The following is a 19,616-nucleotide window of genomic DNA, read 5'->3' on the forward strand; positions in this document are numbered from 1 at the left end:
GCACCGGAACAGGAACCGGGGGCAGAGCTCGGCCCGGCGGCGCTTCCGCGGCCTCCGTTCCGGTCACTGGGTGCGGCGTCGCGGCGGACCCGGCACCGCCCCTGCCCCAGGGTCGGGCGGGATGGAGCTGGACGCGCTGCTGCTGGACGACGAGGGCACCTTCTCCCTGAGCGGGTTCCAGGAGTTCACGGTGAGTCCCTCCCCGGTGTTGCGCGGTGTCCCCGGCACGCCCCCCACCCCGCCGCCCAGCCCTGCACCTCCGGGGGTGTTCCCGGAGCACCTTAAACTAGGGCTTTAATCTCGGGCCCTGAAGAGCCCCCTGTGACCGCTCACCCCGTGTTCTGGATGAGTGCCCGGGGGCCCTGCCGACCCGTTGTATCCTGGAGCCCATAGCCGGGCGTGGGGAGTGGTCAGGGACTTTTTCACATAACCCTTCTCTGCCCGTAGTTCCTGCCCAGGCACCAGCAGCTGAGCGAGAGAGTGCGGAAGCGGCTGTATTATGGCTGGGATAAAGACTGCAGTCTGGATAATCTCTCCAGCCCTGTGGCAGGTGGGTTGCTGAGTGCCCCCATATGGGAATGCTGAGTCAAGGGGATTGGAAGTTACCCAGGGGCTGAGACCAACAAGTCACCCGCTCCCTCCCAGTGCCAAATCCCACCCCTGCCCAGCCTCTCTGTGCAGCACAGTGGGAAGACTGCCAGAGCCTCATGGCTCCTGCTGCCTGTTTTATTGCCCTGTCTGGCCCACTCCTGCGTTTTTGGCACCTGGCGGATGAGCAGAGGGTAGAGGCCTTTAGGTTGTTTATGAATTCCTTGGCAGTGAGGGCTGTGTCCCTGTCCCTGATGAGAAGTGTTTTGGACAACTTTTTGTACTCTGCAGAGTGCATTTAACTTCTAGTTGTGAGCACCAAGGTGACACATTCTGCTCTGTGTTTGTCTGGATCATGCCCTTCTTTCCTGTTTGTTTGTTGTTTTTTTTTTTCCCCCTGTTGATTCAGCAATGTTTGAGGGAGCAGAATGATGTGGTTGGGTTGAGGAGCTGGTGCAGGTGATTCTGGAGAGGAGTGGTCAAAGGCAAGCAGTGGTTTGGTAGATGGCCTTCACAGTGTGGTCGTGTTAGTGTTCCCATTAGCTTCATGCTGGCAAAGCAGTCTGAAGTCACCAGGGGGCTGCGTGTGATGTACCTTGGTGAGCAGCGGGCTGCTGGCTGTGTGGTGGCGGGGCAGGGCAGGTGCCTGGGTGCTGCTGGGAGTCACGAGTTCAGACACAGGTAGTGCAAGGGAGGTGAGTGGCTTATCCTTGGCGCTGGTGTCACACCCAGGTGTAAGCTGGGGCTGTTCCACAGGAACTGGTGTTGGGAGTTCAAAGGGCGCATTCATGGAAGACTGTTGAGAGCTATTAACTATAAAGACTACCTTGCACCCAGGAAATGCCTCCCTCTGTCAGCTGGGGCAAGTGTGACTCACAGAGAGTATCTCTGCAGGCTTATCTGCTCTTACAGCTTTCCTTTGCCATCTGCTATCAGCCACTGTCAGAAAACAGAGCCTAGGGTGATGACATCTATCCCTGTACAGCTGTGCCACTGCTATATGGTGAGTTTATGGCACTGCTTCAAACAAGATAGAGGTGATTGTAGGGAGAGTCCAGAGTAGCAGAAGGAACTGGAAACGGTCTTTGGCACTGGGTATGGTCACAGGAGGTAGTATAGGGCTTGCTGAGGAGGGACATTGAGAAGTGAATTTGTTCCTTCTGGAAAGAACGAACCATAACCACCCTTGGTGTGCTGTGGCTGTGAGACTGGGGACATTCATCAGCTGCTCTGCTCTGTGTTCCCTCTAGGGCAGGACATGCTGTCATGGGTTGGATATGTGTGCTGAAGAACTGGGTTTTACATTAGGTTATAGTCTGGGGGGGGGGCTCATGTACTTTCTGTCAGTTGGAGCATTGCTGCTGCCTCTCTGGTGGCTGGTGCAGTGGCACAAGGGTGGCTGAGTAGGGCAGAGAGAGCATCAGCAGTGCAGGTGGCTGGGAGATGTGTCAGCCTGACTGTGGATCTTAGTAGTGGTGTACTTTTAATTGCCTGGAGAGGTCTCTTATAGTAGCATGGGTTTTGAGCTTGATGGTTGCTGTTGGACAAATAATTCCAGTGGGACTGCACCCATTCTCTTAATTACTGAAAAGATGTGGAAAGGAGGGATAGGGAGAGAAGAGGTATGATGATGCTTCCCCTGGGAGCTGGAAGCGCAGGGCTGCTGAGACAAGCTTTCTTCTTGACTGTCAGACAAGGGCTTGGCAGCAAAATGGAGCTGGAGTTGCCTGTCAAATACTTTTTGCCAAGCACCAGACTAGTGTTGTTTGGGATGCTCCCAGCTGGTCCTATTGTGTTGAGAAATGAGACTGGAGCTGCTGAAGTGATCTGCCAGCGTCCATCAGTCTCTGGCCTTTTCAAGTGCTTGAATGCTGAGGCACACCTGTGAGCATGGCAGAAGGCTGAGATGAGCTGCAGTTCCACTGTATTGGTGCTTCCATACCCTGTTCAGTACCTTCAGGCTCCTGCTCACATTGGTATGTTGTCCGTCATCATCTTGAGGGGAGTTGTGGTGTGGGAGAAGCTGGATCATGCTTACGAGCTCTGGAGGAGGAGGGTGCTGGTTGACAGGGATCAAAGGACTGGGAAGATGTCCTAGATCAGGACCTAGAAAGCCTCTGAAAAGACTGCCTGACATCCTGTGGGGTGAGGGGAGGGTGATAGCCTCTGCACTGACTGCTGCTATCTCCCCATGACACAGTCATACTGATCTGGCACTGCTGCTGGGTTTTGGACACTCACATCCTCTTCCTGCTTTGGTGTGGCTCTGCTGCCCATTTTTTTGCTCCTCTGTCATCCCTGCCTTCTGATGAGGCCTATCCTACCTTCATAGTTGAATTTAAACTTGAGGGGCAGAGCAAACCCCAAGACTCAACAGGCATGTGAGGTGAAGGGGAAGGGTGTGAGTGAGCTGTGTCATATGGGTCTAAAACCCTTCTGTTTCATTTTCTGACCTAGATATTGCTGTGGAGTTGCTGCAGAAAGTGGCTCCCAGCCCTATCCGCAGACTCCAGAAGAAATACGTGTCTCATGTATCTCGGTAAGAAGCAAAACCTGTCCCTTCCTGTCCCATGTCAGAACTGGGAGTTCTGATCCCCCTGGGCCAGCATTGACTTGTACTTAAGCCTGATGAGTGTCAGAGAAGCTGGGGGCAGGTGGCAAGGACAGCAGGCACAGTGGCTTCCTGACACAGCCAGGCCTGCTTCAGGTTGCTCCTGCTCTCTGGGGTGTGTTCTTGTTACTGGGAGTGTGTACTGGCTGGATCTGTAGCTCACTGGGTAGCCAGGTCTGAGCCACGTGTCTGCTCTGGGCAACCAAGCCCTTGTAGCACAGCTGGCTGCAGGCAGGGCTGCTCAGTTTGGAGCTTCCTGTGCCTGGGAAGAGGAGCCAGGGCTTTTTGTTTTCCACCCTGCATCCCCATCCTATGCTGCAGCTCAGGACAGCCAGCATGAAGGTGGCAAGGCTGGGATGTATCTAGCTGTATATTTACTAAACCTCTCTACTACCTACATGGGGAGGGAGGAGCCAAGTTGTGCTATGGCGGCTGGGATGTTTGTAGCACATGGATAACCTTTGGGTTGTTTCTTGCCCTGTGGCACAGGGAAGCTTGCATCTCTCCCTGCTCCATGATGCTGGCACTGGTTTACATTGAGAGACTCCGGCACCGGAACCCCGAATACCTTCAGCAGATCTCATCTTCAGACCTCTTTCTGATCTCCATGGTGAGTGGTGTGGGCTGGGGGGTAACTGGGTTGAAGGGAGGCCTGGAAGAGTACAGGAGGGACTAAGATCCTATCCTTTGTGCTTTTAGATGGTTGCCAGTAAGTACCTGTATGATGAGGGTGAGGAGGAGGAGGTGTTCAACGATGAGTGGGGAGCTGCAGGGAAGGTGGATGTCCAGACCATGAACACACTGGAGATGAACTTCCTGAGTGCCATTGTAAGTGGGCTCTCACTGCAGCTGGCAGTGTACTCTCTTGAAGGAATAGAATGTGACTGGGTGCTGGATGGCCTGTCCTGACTGCCCTGACCATTCTCTGCTACCCCCACAGGACTGGAGTCTCTACACAGATCCCCGGGAGCTGTTTGAAGTGCTGAGCTGGCTGGAAGGACGGTAGGTGTAGGGGGGTGAAGGTGAGTCTTTCATATACCTTGCAGCCCTGGCTCTGCCCCTGCTCAGAGCTGGCCTTGCTGCAGTGAAATAAGAGGTTGGGGTATCTGTGAGCCTTTGCTAGGCTCTGCAGCTCCCTTCTGCAGACCCTGAGCAGGGTTTTCTCCAAGCCTGCCTGGCCTGAAGCTTCTTTGCTGGTGAAGGTCTGTGCCACATCCACCATTCCCTTTTTCTTTATTTCCTGCAGTGTGGCAGAAAAGCAGGGCATATGGCGTGGCTGGTTCACATACACGGATCTGTGTGTCCTCATGGAGCAGTCCATGTGGCAGCACGTGCTGGGCCAGTTCTACCAGCAAGTGGTGAAGGTAAAAACATGAAACAGCAGCTACTTGTAAGAACATGGGACCCATGGGTTCAGAGCAGAACCCTCTTTCACAATGGGAGCAGCAGCTTGGTTTATTCCCTGTTGAAAAGGGAAGCTGTCAGAAGCCAGAAGATTCTGATTTGCAGCTGTGCTGCTTGAGGCACTGGAGCCTGGTGCTGGGTTAGCCCGTGTTCTGTGCTGGACTGCAGCTCCACAAGTCATGGTGCAAGGTCATAGTGAGAACTAGGTGCTGACTGGGGATTTAAACATGAACTGTTAGGATTTTAGCTGGAGTGCTGTGGTTTGTGGTATTTAGGCCCTACTTTGAACAGGCTGTGAGCCCCTTGCTGTTACCAGCATCCAGTACTGGTGGTGCTGTTTGCCTTCCCAGCTGCTGGGTCACAGGGGGCTATGGGTGCTGCTGGAGGGTCTGGTCTAACCATTGGCTTCTCTGCAGCTGGCCTGCCTCCTGGGCGTGGTGTACCTGACTGGATTTGCTGCTGTGTTTGCCTCTGTCACCATGGTGCACCGGTCCATATGCGTGAGGAGCATCGGCCCTGCAGCCCCCCGGCCTGTGCTCTTTCCCGAGGAGAGCAGCTGCCAGCTGGATGCCCAGCAAGCCCCTGACCAGCCCCAGCCAGAGTTGCCTGACATCTCTCCAGCTAGCAGCACCCACTGCCCAGGGGAGAACAAGACAGCCGAGGAGCCGCGTCGAGGGGGGGTCACAGCGACTGCACTCTACCTGTGGGGCAGCGTGATGACGGCTCTGTCCTACCCAAAGGCACCTGATCTAGCCCAACACAGGAGCCTCCTGCAAGGCCCCTTCCAGAGAGTACCCACTGCCTGTGAGAGATTGAACCGTACCACTTCTGCTGCAGCCCCAGGCCAACCCGGCCCCTTCAGACTTGCCATGCTCCCAGTTCCCCCAGCGCTCCATTGCCACACCTGCTCAGCCAGTGCAGGCCCCACGTGGGGTGCAGCCCCCAGCCGCAAGGACTGGCTGGACCCCCTGGGGCTGAGGCAGTGCTCCTTGCACACTGCCATGGATCTCAGTAGAATCAAGAGCTTCATTTTTCCCAGCTAGAAGCACTGGCCAGCAGCCCCTTTCCCGTTCCCTCCTAGTGTGGCACAGCTCACTTCCTTGCACTTTGGGACCCCTGATCCCTGGGACTGCATGGGACTGAAGGCCCCTGTGTTAATTCCAAACCAGCATTTGTGTTCTCCTCCCAGGGCAGAGGTGTCCTTCACTTTGGGGGCTGCTGGGACATGTTGGAGCAGAGTTGGTTTGCTGTTGGGGTGCTAGGGTGGGAACCTATTAGTTGGGGGTTAGAAATGGGTGCCCTTGGACTGGGGTGCTAGAGCAAGGGAGGTTATTGTACCTCTTTCTAGAGCCAGTGCTTGGCCCTTGGTGCTGGGCAGAGGTGGCGTGTGGGATGTAGGATGCTGGGGCTGTGTGTGCTGGGTGGAGGGGCTGGGGCAGTGACCCTAGGAGGCAGGGTGCCCCAGGAGGAGGTAGGATGCCTGGGTTGGGGGAGAGGAGGTTGAAGGAGGAGGGAGTGAGTGGCCCGAGCAGGCTAGCCATAGCAGCAATTGCCCCTGGGGTCTGCCAGGCCACTTCTTGTGAGCTGCAAGGGTCATATCAAGAGGGGACTGTGATGTGGCTGTGCCCTGCTGAGCTTGGAGGTAGTGGGATGCAGTTAAGGCTGATCTTCCTTATCCTACTTGTGTTGGGTGTTTTGAAACTGGGGTGCTGTGTGGCCCCATCCCAAACCTCGGCTCTCAGTGGCTGTAAGCAAACAGTGCCTGACCACTCCTTGGGGTGGGGGGAAGGCACCTTGTCTTGCTGACCAGCCCAGTTCATTTTGCTCCTTTTTACTGTGGATTTTACACCTGTTTTCACTCTTTTGTAGATGCAAATCTCTTCCAGTAAAAGTAGTTCTTGCTGTGTGTGTCCTTGTCCTGCTGAGCTGCTCTGTGCTGGCAGCATGCAGTGAGGAGCTGTGCTTGCTCCCTGAGCTGGTGTGCAGGGCAGATCCTACATGCTGCCAGTGAGCCCAGGAGCACTGTGAGTGTGTTCCACAGGGCTCGAGAGGAACCAGGCTCTTTGGTGATGGGGGGGACATGAGGTCTGATGCCTAGGGAAGGCAGGGGCAGTGGGCAAGATGAGGTTCCCCGTGCTTGGGAATGTGGGGAATGTGTGTGGTCTCCCCTGCTCTTTGCTCTCCAAAGTCTGCCCAGTTAATGAGTGAGCCCCAAACAACAAGGGCTTGGTAGGGTCACTGTTGTGGTTGCTGGCACAGCCACTGCTGCCCTGTGACAAAAACATGAGCGTCCTGCCTGTGCTATCTTGGGAGCCCTCCGAGCCAAGCAGGCAGCGCTTGTCTCTGGCAGACTTGTCCAGCATCAATATTCAGGGACCTCCTCCTAGGAGAAAGGGGGATGTGGTAGATCCATCGTGCCTACAGAGGTAAACGGCAGGATCTGAGGGGAGCTTTTAATAGGCTCTGCTGTGTCTGATGGTGGGGAAGGACTGGACCAGGAGGGCAGAGGGATGCTGTGCTGGGGAGGATCAAGCACAGTCAGAACATCCTGGAGCTGAAAGATGCTCCGGGTAGGGATGCTTCAAGCACATGAAGGAAGAGGTGGTCGTTCTGTGGCCCAGTCAGTCCCTGCTCTGTGCACCACAAAAGGCAAGGATGAGACTTAGGCTGTGGGCAGTTGGTACTGTCTGGTGTCCTGGCTCTTGTGGTGACAACCCAGGGTGACACTTGCATTCCTAGCTGCAAGGGCAGGTTACTCACCAACTCAAGTTAATGGCTAACCCTGAGGCAGTTCCTGTAGAAGGTGGAAGTTCAGCCTCATGAGTCTTGTGAGGATCCTTTGGGGGTTGGGACCCTGCCCACCCCCTCTGCACTGCAAGCCAGGAACAGAGCTGGAGAGGCAGGAGCATGAATGGGGGCCATTGCAGACTGTCTGGTGCTAGGAGCGCTGTGCTCACATCCTGCTCCCTGCAGAAGATGTGCTCTTGGATGCTGAGCTGTTGCTTAGCCCTTCAGGTAAGAGAGGACAGTGGTGAGCAGCCAGAGGGGGCAATGGGGAGAGGGCTGAGATCCCTACAGGAGTCAGGGCAGGGGTTGCATCCTGCCAGGCAGAGTGAGTGGGGCTCTGGCCAGGATGTGCAGAGAGGACAGTGGTGAATGCTGGCAGGGGGTGTCAGTGAGTGTGCATCCACCTGGGAGGACAAGAATGGGGGCTGCAGTTATGGGGGCTACAGCAAGTTACGACCACCCCCTCTCTTCTCTGCACAGCACCTGGCTGTGCAGGCCTCCTTGCTCTGCATCTTCCACCTCCTCCTGCTGCCCACCCTGCCCAAGGAGCCACCCCACAGCCAGGCCACCAGCGAGCTGCTGGCACGCAGCCTCTTCGCCTGCGGTATCTCCACAGTGCTGCAGACCACCCTGGGGAGCCGGTGAGAAAGGGGGACAAAGCAGTTGGAGCTGTTGCTGGGAGAAGGGTGATGCCATGGTCTCCGCCCCCCCTACTAGGCTGTGGGAAGACAGGCTTTGCTGGAGGTGGGAAGGGGCACCAGAACAACCCCTTGTCCTGCATCTGCAGAGATATCCCTCTCCCTGCCATCACTGCATCCTTCTGTCACACATCCCCCTAGGAAAACTGCTGTGCTTTCCCTCCAGCTCCTTGCTGATGTGCTCCAGCACCACACGCAGCTCCTCCTGACCATCCCGTGCCTGTGCTGCCCATGGTTCACAGAGGCTTGGTGTGTGCTTTGGCAAATCCCCTGACCTCTGTTTGGACTGTGCTAAGGGCACATTTGGGATATGGGATGACCTCCTGCCTCTTCGAGGTTCTTGGCTCCTACCCTTCCCATCCCTCACTCCTATGGCAGGCAGGGCTTTGGAATAGCCATGTCCACTCTTTCCTCTCTAATGTGCCCTTGCTGTCCCCTTCCCCAGGCTGCCACTGGTTCATATCCCATCCTTTGAGTACCTGGTCCCTGCCATGGTGCTGAGCTCCCACCTGTCTCTTGGTGCCAGCATAGACCGGAACGGTGAGCACAGCCCTGGAGCCTTCTTCCCACAGGACCCAGGCCATGTCAGTGCCAGAGCATGTGCCCAGCACATGGGGTGGGCATGAGGAGTAGCAAAGGGCCCTGCCTGCTGGCTCCTCTGGTGATGGTGCACAGCACCCTACTTACCCCTGAGTGCATCGGGTTGCCACCCTAGGGTCAGGGCTTATAGGGATGGGGATGCTTCAGCCCCCACACTGTGTGCTCTTGGACCTGGCTCCAGAAGCCCAGTGTTCATGTGCATCACATCATGCAAAACTCCCTTACAGGCACAGCTGTGGCCAGTGAATGCCATGCACCACGTTGCACTGTTGCAGGGAACTGGGCTGCCCCACTGCAAGAGGTGGGTGCTCCTGCACTGGGCTGGGAGTCCCTGTCCTGCTCCACCCGTGCCCCAGGTGTTACCTGCTTCCCTGCACCCCCAGCCCCTTTCCCAGCCCTCCTGGGGATTGTCATGAACAGTGGGGACACAAGGGGATGTGCGAAGGCAATGGGGCTCATGGTGTATGTGGGTGCATGTGTTCCTTTGGGCCTGGGGTGAGCAGAGCACAGGGAACAAGTGACACTACTGGGGTAGTGGGAGTGTGTCCAAGGGAAAGCATTGCTCTGCTCTCCATGCATCCTGCCACATGGACCCCATCATTTCCTCCCACAGGTCTCTGGAGCTGTGCTGGTCTCTGGGCTGGTTCAGCTGGTGCTGGGAGTGTCTGGTGTGTGTGGGTGGGCAGCCCAGCACTGTGGGCCCATGGTCCTGGCTCCCAGCCTCTCCATCATCGGGCTGTCTGCATATAAGGAGGCTGCTTTCTTCTGCTCCACTAACTGGGTGGTAGCTCTGCTGTACGTGGGCTTCCCTTCACCATGGAGATGGGAATGGGGCATCTTCATGGTGCACAGCACATGTTTGGGACCCCCATCACCGTGATGCTGCATGGTGACCTGTTCTCCCTCTCCTAGGCTTATGCTTCTTACTGTCACCTTCTCCCAGCACATGGGATCTTGCCGCCTGCCCTTCTGTGCCTGGCCCCAGGCTTGGAGGGGCTCCATGGAGCCATCTGTGCCCACCCTGCGCACATTCTCGGTACCAAAACTTAATACGCCCCAGCTCCCTCTGCTTCACCCAGTTTTCTCTCTAAGCCTGGTTCTTTGGTGTGGGGTTAGGCAAGGGTTAGCTGGAGCAGAGCTGAGAGCAGAGGCAGGGGTGAGGAGTCCTGGTGTAACTCTCAGGGTGTGGTTGCTGTTGGGGGAGCACAGAGGACTTCTGCTCAAGGGTACAGGAGCAGCAGAGCCTGGGATGCTCCCTGCAGGCGTAAGGGGAGATGTAGCATGGCTCTTTGGGAGAGGTGACAGGACAAGGACCTGCTCTCTGGGGAACAGCAGATGGATGGGGTGCTGGCCAGGGCAGGCAGGGGAGGAGGGTGCTCTGCTGAGTGTCCCCTTGCTGCCTTGCAGGTACTACTCCCATTTACTGGTGTCTGCATCCTCTGTGCTATCCTCAGCCATCTCCACATCCACTGGGAATCGCTGGACCTGGCCATGGCCCAGCTGTCCTGGGCCAACACTACCTTCCATGTCCCTTGGGTCCGCATCCCCTACGCAGGTAGAGGCCAGCAAGGCTGCATGCAGCCATCAGCCTTCAGCCAGGGCCTCTATCACCCGTTCTTTCTCCTGCCGCAGGCGAATGGGGGTGGCCGCTGCTCACCCCCCGGGCGCTGGCAGTGGGCATCGCCATGGCCATGGGCTGCAGCATGAACTCGGTGGGCTGCTACGTGCTGTGCGGGCAGCTGCTGAGAGCCCCCCGGCTGCCCCCTGACGCATGCAACCGGGGGCTCTGCACGGAGGGGCTGGGCAGCCTCCTGGCAGGGCTGCTGGGTGCCCCGGGGGGCACTGCCGCCAGTATTGCCAACGCCTGCGCTGCTGGCCTCACCCAGGTATGGCTGGGGTTGGGAGGAGGGTCGGCAAGGGATGGAGAGGCAATGGAGCAGGAGGGGTGGGTGACCTGCAGCACCCAGGCTGTCACTAGATCATCGCTGGGAAAGGCAGGTCTGTATGGCAGGATGGGGAGGGGGTGGGGCGGGCCACGACAGAGTGGGGAGCGATGCTCCCTGTCCTCACTTTCCTGTCCTTTCTACTAGACTGGCTCTCGCCTCTCGGTGCAAGTGAGCGCGCTGGCGTGTGTGGTGCTGGGCATGTCCCCGAGGCTGGTGGGGCTCCTCACCCGCATCCCGCTGGCTGTTCACGGTGGGTACCCTGCCATTCCCCTGCACTGTGGTGCCTGCAGCCTGCCTATCACTGCCTGACTCCTGCCCCCCGCAGGAGGGGTACTCTGCATCACCTATGCTGTAGCCGTGGGCACGGGGATCTCCTACTTCCAGTATGCGGACATTGACTCGGGCAGGAACATCTTCATCGTTGGCTTTGCCATGTTCATGGCGCTCCTGGTGCCGCGGTGGTTTGGCACGGCTCTGGCTCACCTGGCCACAGGTAGCAGGGACATTCCCCAAGGAAGGCAAAGCCTCAGGCCCTGTGGCAGAGTGACCACACTTCTCCAGTGTCCTGGGAGGCTGGGTCAGCTCACAGCAGCAGGCAGAGCCCCTCTCCAACTCCTGGATCTGCCATGGCAGCTCCTGGTCCTTTCCCTCTTGGACTGGGATGTCCTGGGTGATTCTGGCACCATCTCTGCAGGCTGGGTGCCACTGGACCTGCTCTTCCTTTCCCTGCTCATGGCACCTGTGGTTTTAACTGGCTCCTTGTCATTTCTCCTGGAGAATACAGTCTCAGGTGAGGCGCTGCTCTAGGTACTCTGTGTGAGGCCCTGCTCTGAGGTCTGCATCTGGCCATGGGACTGCCTGCAGGCAGCCCTGCTGTGGATCCCGGAGCTGGTGTAGGCTGGGACAGTGCAGCTGGAGGAAGGGGCTCCCATCACATTGCTCACTTCTGTGCTTGCAGGAACCTTGGAAGAGCGAGGGCTGCTCTTTGAGCTGGGGCCATGGAGAGCTGGGGTAGGCGACCACCATGCCCATGGAGAGAGAGGCAAAGCCAGCCAGGCATATGGGCTCCCCCCTGGGCTGAGCAGGCTGCTGCCGTCCTCCTGCAAAGCCTTCCCCTGCTGCTTCCTTTGCCCGAGGAGCGAGGAAGAGGAGGAGAAGGAGGATGAGGAGGAGGGCGGCCGTGCCACTGAGGAGGGGGCCACTGCCCCCGAGGAAGGGATGCACCTGCTCCCCAAACCTGGCTCAGGGGAGCCACAGCCACCCAGGAGGATGAGTGAGATGGTTATGGCTGCATGGACACAGTGGCCTGACTCTGCGGAGTGCGAATACCTCATGGTGGACCAGCGTTGTGCCCCAAAGACAGCTTGTGAGCCACTTTGCTCCTAATTTCTGAAGCCCACATGGACTGAAGGGACATGTGCTTCCACACTCCCAGCACAAACCCCATTTCCTTCCTTGGGAATGAGATATAAAAACCTTCAACCAACTTTGGTGTCTTGATGGCTTTCCTTTCTAGCCAGGATTTGCCTGTGAGATACCAGCCCTCCCTCCCCTGGTAGCCTGAGGACTGCAACCACAGAGGCCACAGCCATCTGGTGCCACTGCAGCTGGGGATGTGGGTGCCGTCAGCCTGTGGACATGGCTGGGAAAGGGCTCAAGGGCTCAGTGCTTTGACCATCCCCAAGGGGCTCTGCTCACCTCTGGCACCATGCTCAGGAAGGGCTGGCTCTCCATCTCCTCCCTGCTGTGTCCCAGCTGGGCCCATGGCCCCTTGATGCCCATGGCACTATGTCTATACTAACGTCCTGGTACGCCAGCATGCCCCAGGCTGGGGATGCAGCTCAGGTCAGCTCTCCAAAGCAGTAAACTCCTTTTCACCTGCAGCGGGTTGGTCCCAGCAGCACTCACCATCTAACTGCCAGCACTGGATTTCTCTAGAGAAAAAACAACATTGAAATGTTGCCTTTGACCTCCGTGATTAAGTTCGGTTCCTGGATTGTTTCCCACCGCTGGCTGGTTACACCGACTACAGCAGAGCCTGCACCAGCCCTGCTCACTGCTGCAGCCTTTACAGCAGATCAGAGTCCACGGGTACTCCCTGCGCTGCCACCACCAGTCTGGACCAGCCTGCAAACGCACAGCAGTGGGGCAGGAACGGCCATGGTTTTGCAGCCTTCGGGTGATGCAAGCTGGCCCTAGGTGCAAGCTCAGAGGAAGGATAAACCTGGGCTGGGGGGATGGTGGAGCTTATCCATGGGGGGGTCCTACCTGGGCCCTGCACCCATCTGGCCCTGCATTCCGTGCCTAAAGCATGACTCGGTCCAGCACTCTGCCTGGATCCTGTACCCCAAACCCTCCCTGACCTGGCCAGGCAACCCCATCCATCCTGCACCCTGCTTGGGTTCTGCACCCCAAAACCCCTGTCTGCTCCCACACACCCTGACAACCCTTAGGGATGCAAATGTTCCGGGACGACCCTCCCTCGGTCCCGCCCCGAGGGCGGCCGCAGCCTGCAAGGCAGGGAGAGGTTTGAGGCAGGGCGTTAATAGGGTGCAAATGGAGAGCTCGGGGGCTGTACATGGGTGCGGGGGGGAGGGGAGTTTGTGGGTGCAGGGTGGGTGGCCTCAGTGCATGGGGTGCAGGTGGGGGATCACAGTCAGCGCATGGGTGCTGGGGGGGGGGGTGTCAGTGCCCGGGATAAGGATGGGGCTGTGCTCAGCTTGGCGGCGTTGGGAGTGCGCCGTGTCCATGGCCTCTGCCAGGCTGTCACAGCGCTGCTCTGCGGTGTCCTCTGAACCCAGTCCCTGGGCACGGAGGCAGAGGCACCTGCAGCCCCAGCTATGTGGGGCTCGCTGGAGTGCAGCGAAGCCCCAGCAGAAGCCTGGGAGAGCTGCGGCATGGGTGCATGCCCTGTGCCATGCCTGCGCGGGCACCCTGTGGCTGCTTGAGGAATAAACCCGGGGCCAAGGGACCGGACTCCTGGCTGCTGCTGCCTCTCCCGGCTGTCCCCCGCTGGGCACTTGTACCAGGATGCTTCGTAACAGCAGCAAGCACAAAACAAAGTCGTGAGGCGTTTCAGACCCCAGCGCTTTGCGCAGCGTCTTGGCCATGGCACCTGCTGTGATAACCGGAGATGCCCAAGCCGTGACAGCTCAGGTGCCCGTCCTTGTCAGCAGCCGGGGGAGCAGGAGCACTTGCTCCCTGGGCTCTGAGGAAGCGATGGCCATTCCATGTCGGTGACCCATAGCGCGCACATCCCAGCGCGCCCCGCGGCAGAGAGCAGCATACTGGGAGCTGTAGTCCCGCCCTCGCCTCCGGCCCGGAGCTGCTCGCCTCTGCAAGCCCGTCACCCAGGTAGCCTCTGGCCCACCTGCTCCTCTTGCCCCCGGGTAACTCCGCGGCTCACCAGTGCTGCGGGCACGCTGGGATCGTTGAGTGCCCGAGTGGTCGGGCAGGCACAGAGCCCGTCACAGGGAGGAGCGGGAACGGGCAGTGCTCTCGGCAGCGTGCGCTGCTGCCGGCACACTGCCGGTAGTGGTGCAGGCAGGGTACTGTCCGTGGCTCACGTGGAGCACGGGGGTGGGATGTCCAAGCAAGAGGGGGGCTGCAGCATCCCCCTGCCCATCTCAGTGCAAGCAGGGCAGCTTAAATGTTAATTTGGATGTAGAGATCTTGCCCTATTAATGGTAGCAAGCACTGGAAAATGCCGGGGAGCCAGCAAGTACATTGCTGTGCATCTGCTGGTGCGTTTGGGATGCTTATTGTGAGCTGGGGTAGAAACTGCCCTGCACAGAGCTCCCCATAATGCCTGTCTCAGCAAAGCTGCATGCATGTGCAGGGATGTGTGTGACTGGAGCTGGCTGAGCACCCTCACCTCTGGGCTGCAAAGTGGGGCTGGCATCATGAATGGGTGGGCAGGGACCAAGGGTCTGTGTGAAGCCACCCCAAGGCCTGGGGTCTTCCTGGGTTTGGGTGAGGCAGAGACATGATTGTTCTTTTGCAGATGGAGGGTTCCAAGAAGCTGGAGAGCAGCCTCCTGACACAGCCCTGGGCTTCTGTTTGCCTTAGTGAGTGCCCTTTTATTGCCAAAGTATGCTTCAGGGATACTGGCTACATCCTGCTCATCTCTGACCTCAGCAGCGTCTGGTACGAGAGTGCAGATGCCGAGGCTGTGGGACAAAGGTCCAAGGTGAGTGTCTGGAAAGTCCAGGGACTTCCTTTTCTCCTTGTAGCAGCTGACATCCTAGCACAGACTGCTTGGTGACACAAAGACAATTGGATCTGACAGGGCTCAGGTGCAAACACCTGGCCGAGGAAGTCCCTGGGCAGCTCTGCCCAAGCACTGCTACCCTGGATGGCCGAGCACCCTCCTCTTGGGAGAGTGGGCCAGGCTCTTTAAGATGCCCAGGGCAACTAGATGTTCGCTGGGGCTGCATGCTGAGGCTGGCATACTTGTTTCATTTGTGGGGTGGATGAACAGCTGGTTTCCCCAGGATCAGTGCTAAAGGAAGAGCTTGAAAAAAGGCTGCCTTTCCACCAGGGATGGGGAGACTCCTGATCACATTCAGAGGAGGCACAGACTCCCATGGGATGTCCTCTTAGCATGGCCCCCAAAACACCTGGGGCCATGCCTCATCCCTCACCCCAACCCGTGTCCCCCTGTGCCTAGGTCACCCCTGTCTGCCATGTCCCTTTGCCCACAAAGCTCTGTGCTGAGCAGCTGCTGGCAGGAGGGGTGGGCATGCAGGGGCAGCCATCTCCCAGCTCTGGCAGGTTAGCTGAGCTGTGACAACTCTCAGCCAGCCTGGGACACTCGTGGTGGCATGCAGGGCAGATACACTAGTGGAGACTGTTGCACCCTGCCCACCACCTGGGCCTTCCTGGGCTGGCAGGGCAGGGGAGCCTTCACACTTTGTCTGGGGAGTATTCTGTCACAGGGCTGGAAGCTGAGGCCCAGGGATGACTTTTGCAACACTGGGACATGCAGAAGTAGTTTGGCTCATTCTGTGCTGGAGTTTCTGCTGCTTGTTTCCCAGTGCCGAGCTCCCAGGGCATCGCTGTACCCCTAAACTTGCCTTTCCCCAGGAGCTGAACAAGCGGCTGACAGTCCAGGTGTCCTCCTTCCTACACCACTTGTGCAAATTGATGGGCCCCTTGCTGGCAGGGCAGCCGGATGCCACCACCTCTTTCTCCTGCCGCCGCACTGCCAATGGGCTCAGCCTGCACGTGAAGAGTGAGCTCTCCGGACTGCCCTTCTACTGGGATTTCCACTGCTGCCCTGCTCCTGTGGAGATGGTGAGTGAAGCTGAGGAGAGTTTGGGGAGGGGAATGGCCAAAATCAAGGGTTGTCTCCTAATGCTTGGAAGCTTTTGGGTGGTCTCAGGCTGTGCTGGTGGCTGTAGAGTGCCTGGCTCTGCCTGCTGCCCCTCACACAGAATCACAGAACGGTTTGGGTTGGAAAGGGCCTTAAGGTCATCCAGTTCCAACCCCCTGCCCTAGGCAGGGACACCTCACAGTAGACCACGTTGCCCAAGGCTCTGTCCAGCCTGGCCTTGGACACTGCCAGGGATGGAGTATTTACCACTTCCTTCAGTACCCTTCCTTCCAGTGCCCCATCACTCTTACAGTAAATAATTGCTTCTTTATATCTAACCTAAATCTATTCTGTTTAAGTTTCAACCCATTGCCCCTTGTCCTATCACTACAGTCCCTAATGGAGAGTCGCTCTCCAGCATCCTTGTAGGCCCCCTTCTCTTCTCCAGGCAGAACAGCCCCAACTTTCTCAGCCTGTCTTCCTCTGGGAGGTGCTCAAGCTTTCTTATCATCCTCGTGGCCCTCCTCTGGACTTGCTCCAACAGCTCCATGTCCTTCTTATACAGTTTCATGTCCTCTCCATGGTTCACTGCCCCATTTCTTCAGACTGAGCCTTTGGCATCTTGGTTGGTGCCTTGCAGCGAAGCAGGGGTGGCCCAGCATGTGCTGGTACCCCGGCAGCAGGGAGTTGTCCAGTTTGGGATGAGACCCTGCCAGCACCCCACACAGCAGAATGATGCTGTTCTCCTTTGGTGCATGCCATGAAGTGGGGCACAGAGCAGTGGGTACCCCCAAAGGACCCGCAGGGGCTCCATCACAACTGCAGGAATGAAAGTGGCGTCTTCCCGGCTTTTAAGAGGCTGCTCTTACCACGGGATAGCCCCACACCGAGTTTCGGGGGGCAGCCCCCTGCAGCCCGATCACACGCTGCGTTTGCGGCCCGCGACGGACCCCCTGGCAGGCGGGCAGGGGCTGCCCTGGCCGCCCCCCCGGCCCGGGTCCCTCCTGGTCCCCGACCCTGCGGCCCTGCGCGCACAAGAGGGCGCCCGGTACCCGCTAACCGCTCAGCGGAGGCCTCCAGTGGCAGCACCGGCCCCGCGGCCGGCCCTGTGGCTCCGCTGCCGGCGGGAAGCAGCGCCCTCCATCCCTAACACCGGCTCCCAGCGGCTCCTGGTGCGGGTCCTGGTGCGGGTCCCGTCTTTTCTCCCCCGGAATGCTGTGTTTGGGCATCACGGGGAGGAGAGCTGGGCTCCCCACCCGCCCTGGGGGTGTCTGTCCTCACTTTCAAGATTGAACTGGGGAGCAAATAAACCCAGGGTCCTGGCTTGGCTTGACTTCCTGTCCCTCCCTGGGCAAGGAGCATGGAGGCTGAGCTGAAAAGGTGCAAAGCCCGAGCACTCAGTTGGTAGCTGCTCCTCTCCTTTTGCTTGGAAATGTGAAGGATGTCTGCAAGGCACCCAAGAAATGGGAATCTGTTGGATGCTGAGCGTGGCTGTTGTGGATGTGGGAATGAAGAACAACTCTCCCTTGCTAAGATCGGCTCAGCAGCTGGCCAGGGGCTCCAGGCTGGCACAAAGCCCTCCTGACAAAATGCTGCTTGCCCTGTCCCAGCTCTGCTGCCAGTGGTCTCCTCTGAGTGCTTGGGTGTATGATGGTTGTCACCTCTGCAGCTCATCCCTGGGGCACATGGCAGGGTCTGTGCTTCCTCCTGCACCCAAAATGGCAGGTGGAGCATTGCCTATCTTGCACACTGTCCCACTCAGGGTATCCCACCCAGTTTTTCACCTGCTGCAGATCTCAGCTGTGAAAGGATGGGGCTGGGATGGAGGGATGTGTCCTGTAGCATCTGGCCTCTCTTCTCCCAGCTCATGTTTTTTTACCACTTCCCACTGGATTTGGTTGAGACATGGGGTATCTTGGGGAGCTCTGTGTGAGCTGGGGTGCAGCTCTTGCTATGGTCTTCCTGCCTTCCCTGCTCTTGTGGAGCTTTCCTAAAGTGTCCTTCCTCCATCCTAGGTGTCCCGCCACCTCGTCAGGCCCTTGATTCAGATGAGCCTGGCGCTGCAGTCCCAGGTGCAAAACCTGGCCTCTCTACTGCTTCAGAAGGATGCTGAGATTGAAGACTACAGGGAGAGTGGGGCCACTCTCAGCAGAGGTGAGAAGGGATGCCTAGGGCCAAGAGAAGAGCAAGCAGGGAGTGAGTTTCCTCCTTAGCACGGGGCTGGCATGCTCTGCTCTCTCTGGCTGTTACCCAGCCAGGCTTGTTTCATGTTCAGCTGTGCTGGCAGCAAGATGGTAGCCAGGAGGTTGGGGAGCAGCCCCTGGGGAGAGCTGGAGGAGGAATGGCCCTTGACCGGGAGCTGGAGGAGCTGGGGAGTCGCCAAGGGGCTCTCCACTTCACCTGGCTGTTCCCCAGGAGTCGGCAGGGATGCCAGTGGGGGCCGGCCCTGCAGCGGTGTCAGGCTCCCTTCCCAAGCACGGTAGCTCCCGAGTGCTTGGAGAGCAACCAGGGGCTCCCGGCTCTCTCCGCCATGGCAAACACAGCCATGTGTGTGGCCCCCCTCCAGCGCCCAGCTCACCTTGCCACCAGCTGGGACAGGCGGGAAGAAGCCTTCTGGGGTAGGACGTGGGTCAGGACCTTCTCTGGGGAGCCACCCTGGGGAGGTTATCCTCTGCCCACGCAGGCTGACTGGGACCTGGTTTTTGGCTCATTCCTTGTTAGTGCTGCGCTCTGTCTGCTGCCAGAGGTGATGCCTGCCCTTCCATAGGAATTTTGCCCCTTGCAGATGTGGGGATTGATGGGGAATTCACGGGGATCAGCCCTGACTTGCTTATCATGGCCAGGAAGGTGATGTGGTCCAGACCCTGTCCAACGGCAGGCACCCCACCACAGGAGCCTGGATCTTCCCTGCAGCTGCACTAGAGTTGCATCAGCTGGCTGCTCTCCCCTGTCTTCTGACACGTGCTGGCCCTGCTTGGCTTGGGGCAGCCAGAACAACCTGGTTTGGGCCCAGGGACTGATGCTGGTAGGCAGATGGCCTCTCTTGTTTCTTGTCCGGGCAGGGTGGGATGCTGGGAGGAAGCTTTGGACCAATGCTGCTAAGCAGAGCTGGCCAGGTGCTTCTCCAGACAACATCTTAGCAATGATGGGAGAAAATCAGTGTTCTGAACAAGATTCAGAGCACAGGCTCTTCTGCTGGCTCAGGGATGAGTGTGCTGAAGCTGTTCCCTGCAGTCCGCTTGCCTCACAGGCGGGGAAAGGGGGAGCCAGGGTCAGAGGCCTGGCCAGATCTGTCCAAGCTCATCCCTGCTTTCCCTTGCAGATCGCCTGCGGACGGAGCCCTTCCAGGAGGAGACATTTCAGCAGTGCTTCATGGTTAAGGTAAGGAGCTGTGCAAGTGCTCCCTTCTTTGACAAACGAGTGGTGGGGAGCACCAGCACCAGCAGCCCCATTGTGAAGTGTGTTGGGCTGGATGGACACTGCTGAACTTGCCTGGAGAGGTGTAGTGGCCATTGGCTCTCCCATGGCCCTCCTTTGTGTCCTTGCACCTCCTTTGGAGAGTGAGAAGAGCTGGGGGCATGCCTGGTACAGCTGGATGGGGAGGTGGCAGCATGTTTTGTCATCCTCTTGCCACTTACCTGGCTGCTGGTTGTTGCTAGGGGTGCAAA

General features: G+C 58.2%; 3 protein-coding genes across 3 annotated transcripts in view; all 3 read left to right on the forward strand.

Moving 5' to 3' along the window:
• The first annotated feature begins 101 nt into the window (after positions 1–101).
• On the forward strand, positions 102–6,509 carry CNPPD1 (cyclin Pas1/PHO80 domain containing 1). The gene is made up of 8 exons (XM_061459494.1): positions 102–190; positions 448–550; positions 3,046–3,127; positions 3,689–3,809; positions 3,899–4,027; positions 4,140–4,201; positions 4,446–4,563; positions 5,020–6,509. Exons 1-8 carry the CDS (start codon positions 122–124, stop codon positions 5,644–5,646), a joined length of 1,311 nt encoding a protein of 436 aa, XP_061315478.1. The 5' UTR covers positions 102–121; the 3' UTR covers positions 5,647–6,509.
• An 871-nt stretch (positions 6,510–7,380) lies between these two features.
• Positions 7,381–12,121, forward strand: SLC23A3 (solute carrier family 23 member 3). The gene is made up of 12 exons (XM_061459495.1): positions 7,381–7,618; positions 7,871–8,031; positions 8,534–8,628; positions 8,916–8,989; positions 9,302–9,483; positions 9,601–9,724; positions 10,096–10,243; positions 10,321–10,574; positions 10,779–10,884; positions 10,960–11,127; positions 11,329–11,424; positions 11,593–12,121. The coding sequence occupies exons 1-12, from the start codon at positions 7,511–7,513 to the stop codon at positions 12,018–12,020; spliced, it is 1,944 nt and encodes a 647-aa protein (XP_061315479.1). The 5' UTR covers positions 7,381–7,510; the 3' UTR covers positions 12,021–12,121.
• A 1,223-nt stretch (positions 12,122–13,344) lies between these two features.
• Positions 13,345–19,616, forward strand: part of NHEJ1 (non-homologous end joining factor 1) — a 43,985-nt gene continuing 37,713 nt past the window's right edge. The window contains exons 1-5 of the mRNA XM_061459496.1: positions 13,345–14,023; positions 14,638–14,823; positions 15,720–15,929; positions 17,964–18,102; positions 19,271–19,329. Of these exons, the coding sequence (XP_061315480.1) occupies positions 13,865–14,023; positions 14,638–14,823; positions 15,720–15,929; positions 17,964–18,102; positions 19,271–19,329 (753 nt within the window). The 5' untranslated portion in view covers positions 13,345–13,864. The remainder of the gene's footprint in view (positions 14,024–14,637; positions 14,824–15,719; positions 15,930–17,963; positions 18,103–19,270; positions 19,330–19,616) is intronic.

The sequence above is a fragment of the Pezoporus flaviventris genome, unplaced genomic scaffold, assembly GCF_033815535.1.
Source record: "Pezoporus flaviventris isolate CSIRO_AGI_PZ_B2104156 unplaced genomic scaffold, CSIRO_AGI_Pfla_v1 ptg000029l, whole genome shotgun sequence".
Classification (NCBI taxonomy): Eukaryota; Metazoa; Chordata; class Aves; order Psittaciformes; family Psittacidae; genus Pezoporus; species Pezoporus flaviventris.

What these genes read in the sequence shown, in the direction of transcription:
- CNPPD1 (XM_061459494.1), top strand. Translation starts at nt 122, where the DNA reads ATGGAGCTGGACGCGCTGCTGCTGGACGACGAGGGCACCTTCTCCCTG. An exon ending in ACCTCTTTCTGATCTCCATG is followed by an intron (nt 3,810 to 3,898) that starts GTGAGTGGTGTG and finishes TTGTGCTTTTAG; the next exon opens with ATGGTTGCCAGTAAGTACCT. An exon ending in CTGAGCTGGCTGGAAGGACG is followed by an intron (nt 4,202 to 4,445) that starts GTAGGTGTAGGG and finishes TATTTCCTGCAG; the next exon opens with TGTGGCAGAAAAGCAGGGCA.
- SLC23A3 (XM_061459495.1), top strand. Translation starts at nt 7,511, where the DNA reads ATGAATGGGGGCCATTGCAGACTGTCTGGTGCTAGGAGCGCTGTGCTC. An exon ending in GGGCTGCCCCACTGCAAGAG is followed by an intron (nt 8,990 to 9,301) that starts GTGGGTGCTCCT and finishes TTCCTCCCACAG; the next exon opens with GTCTCTGGAGCTGTGCTGGT. An exon ending in CCTGGAGAATACAGTCTCAG is followed by an intron (nt 11,425 to 11,592) that starts GTGAGGCGCTGC and finishes CTGTGCTTGCAG; the next exon opens with GAACCTTGGAAGAGCGAGGG.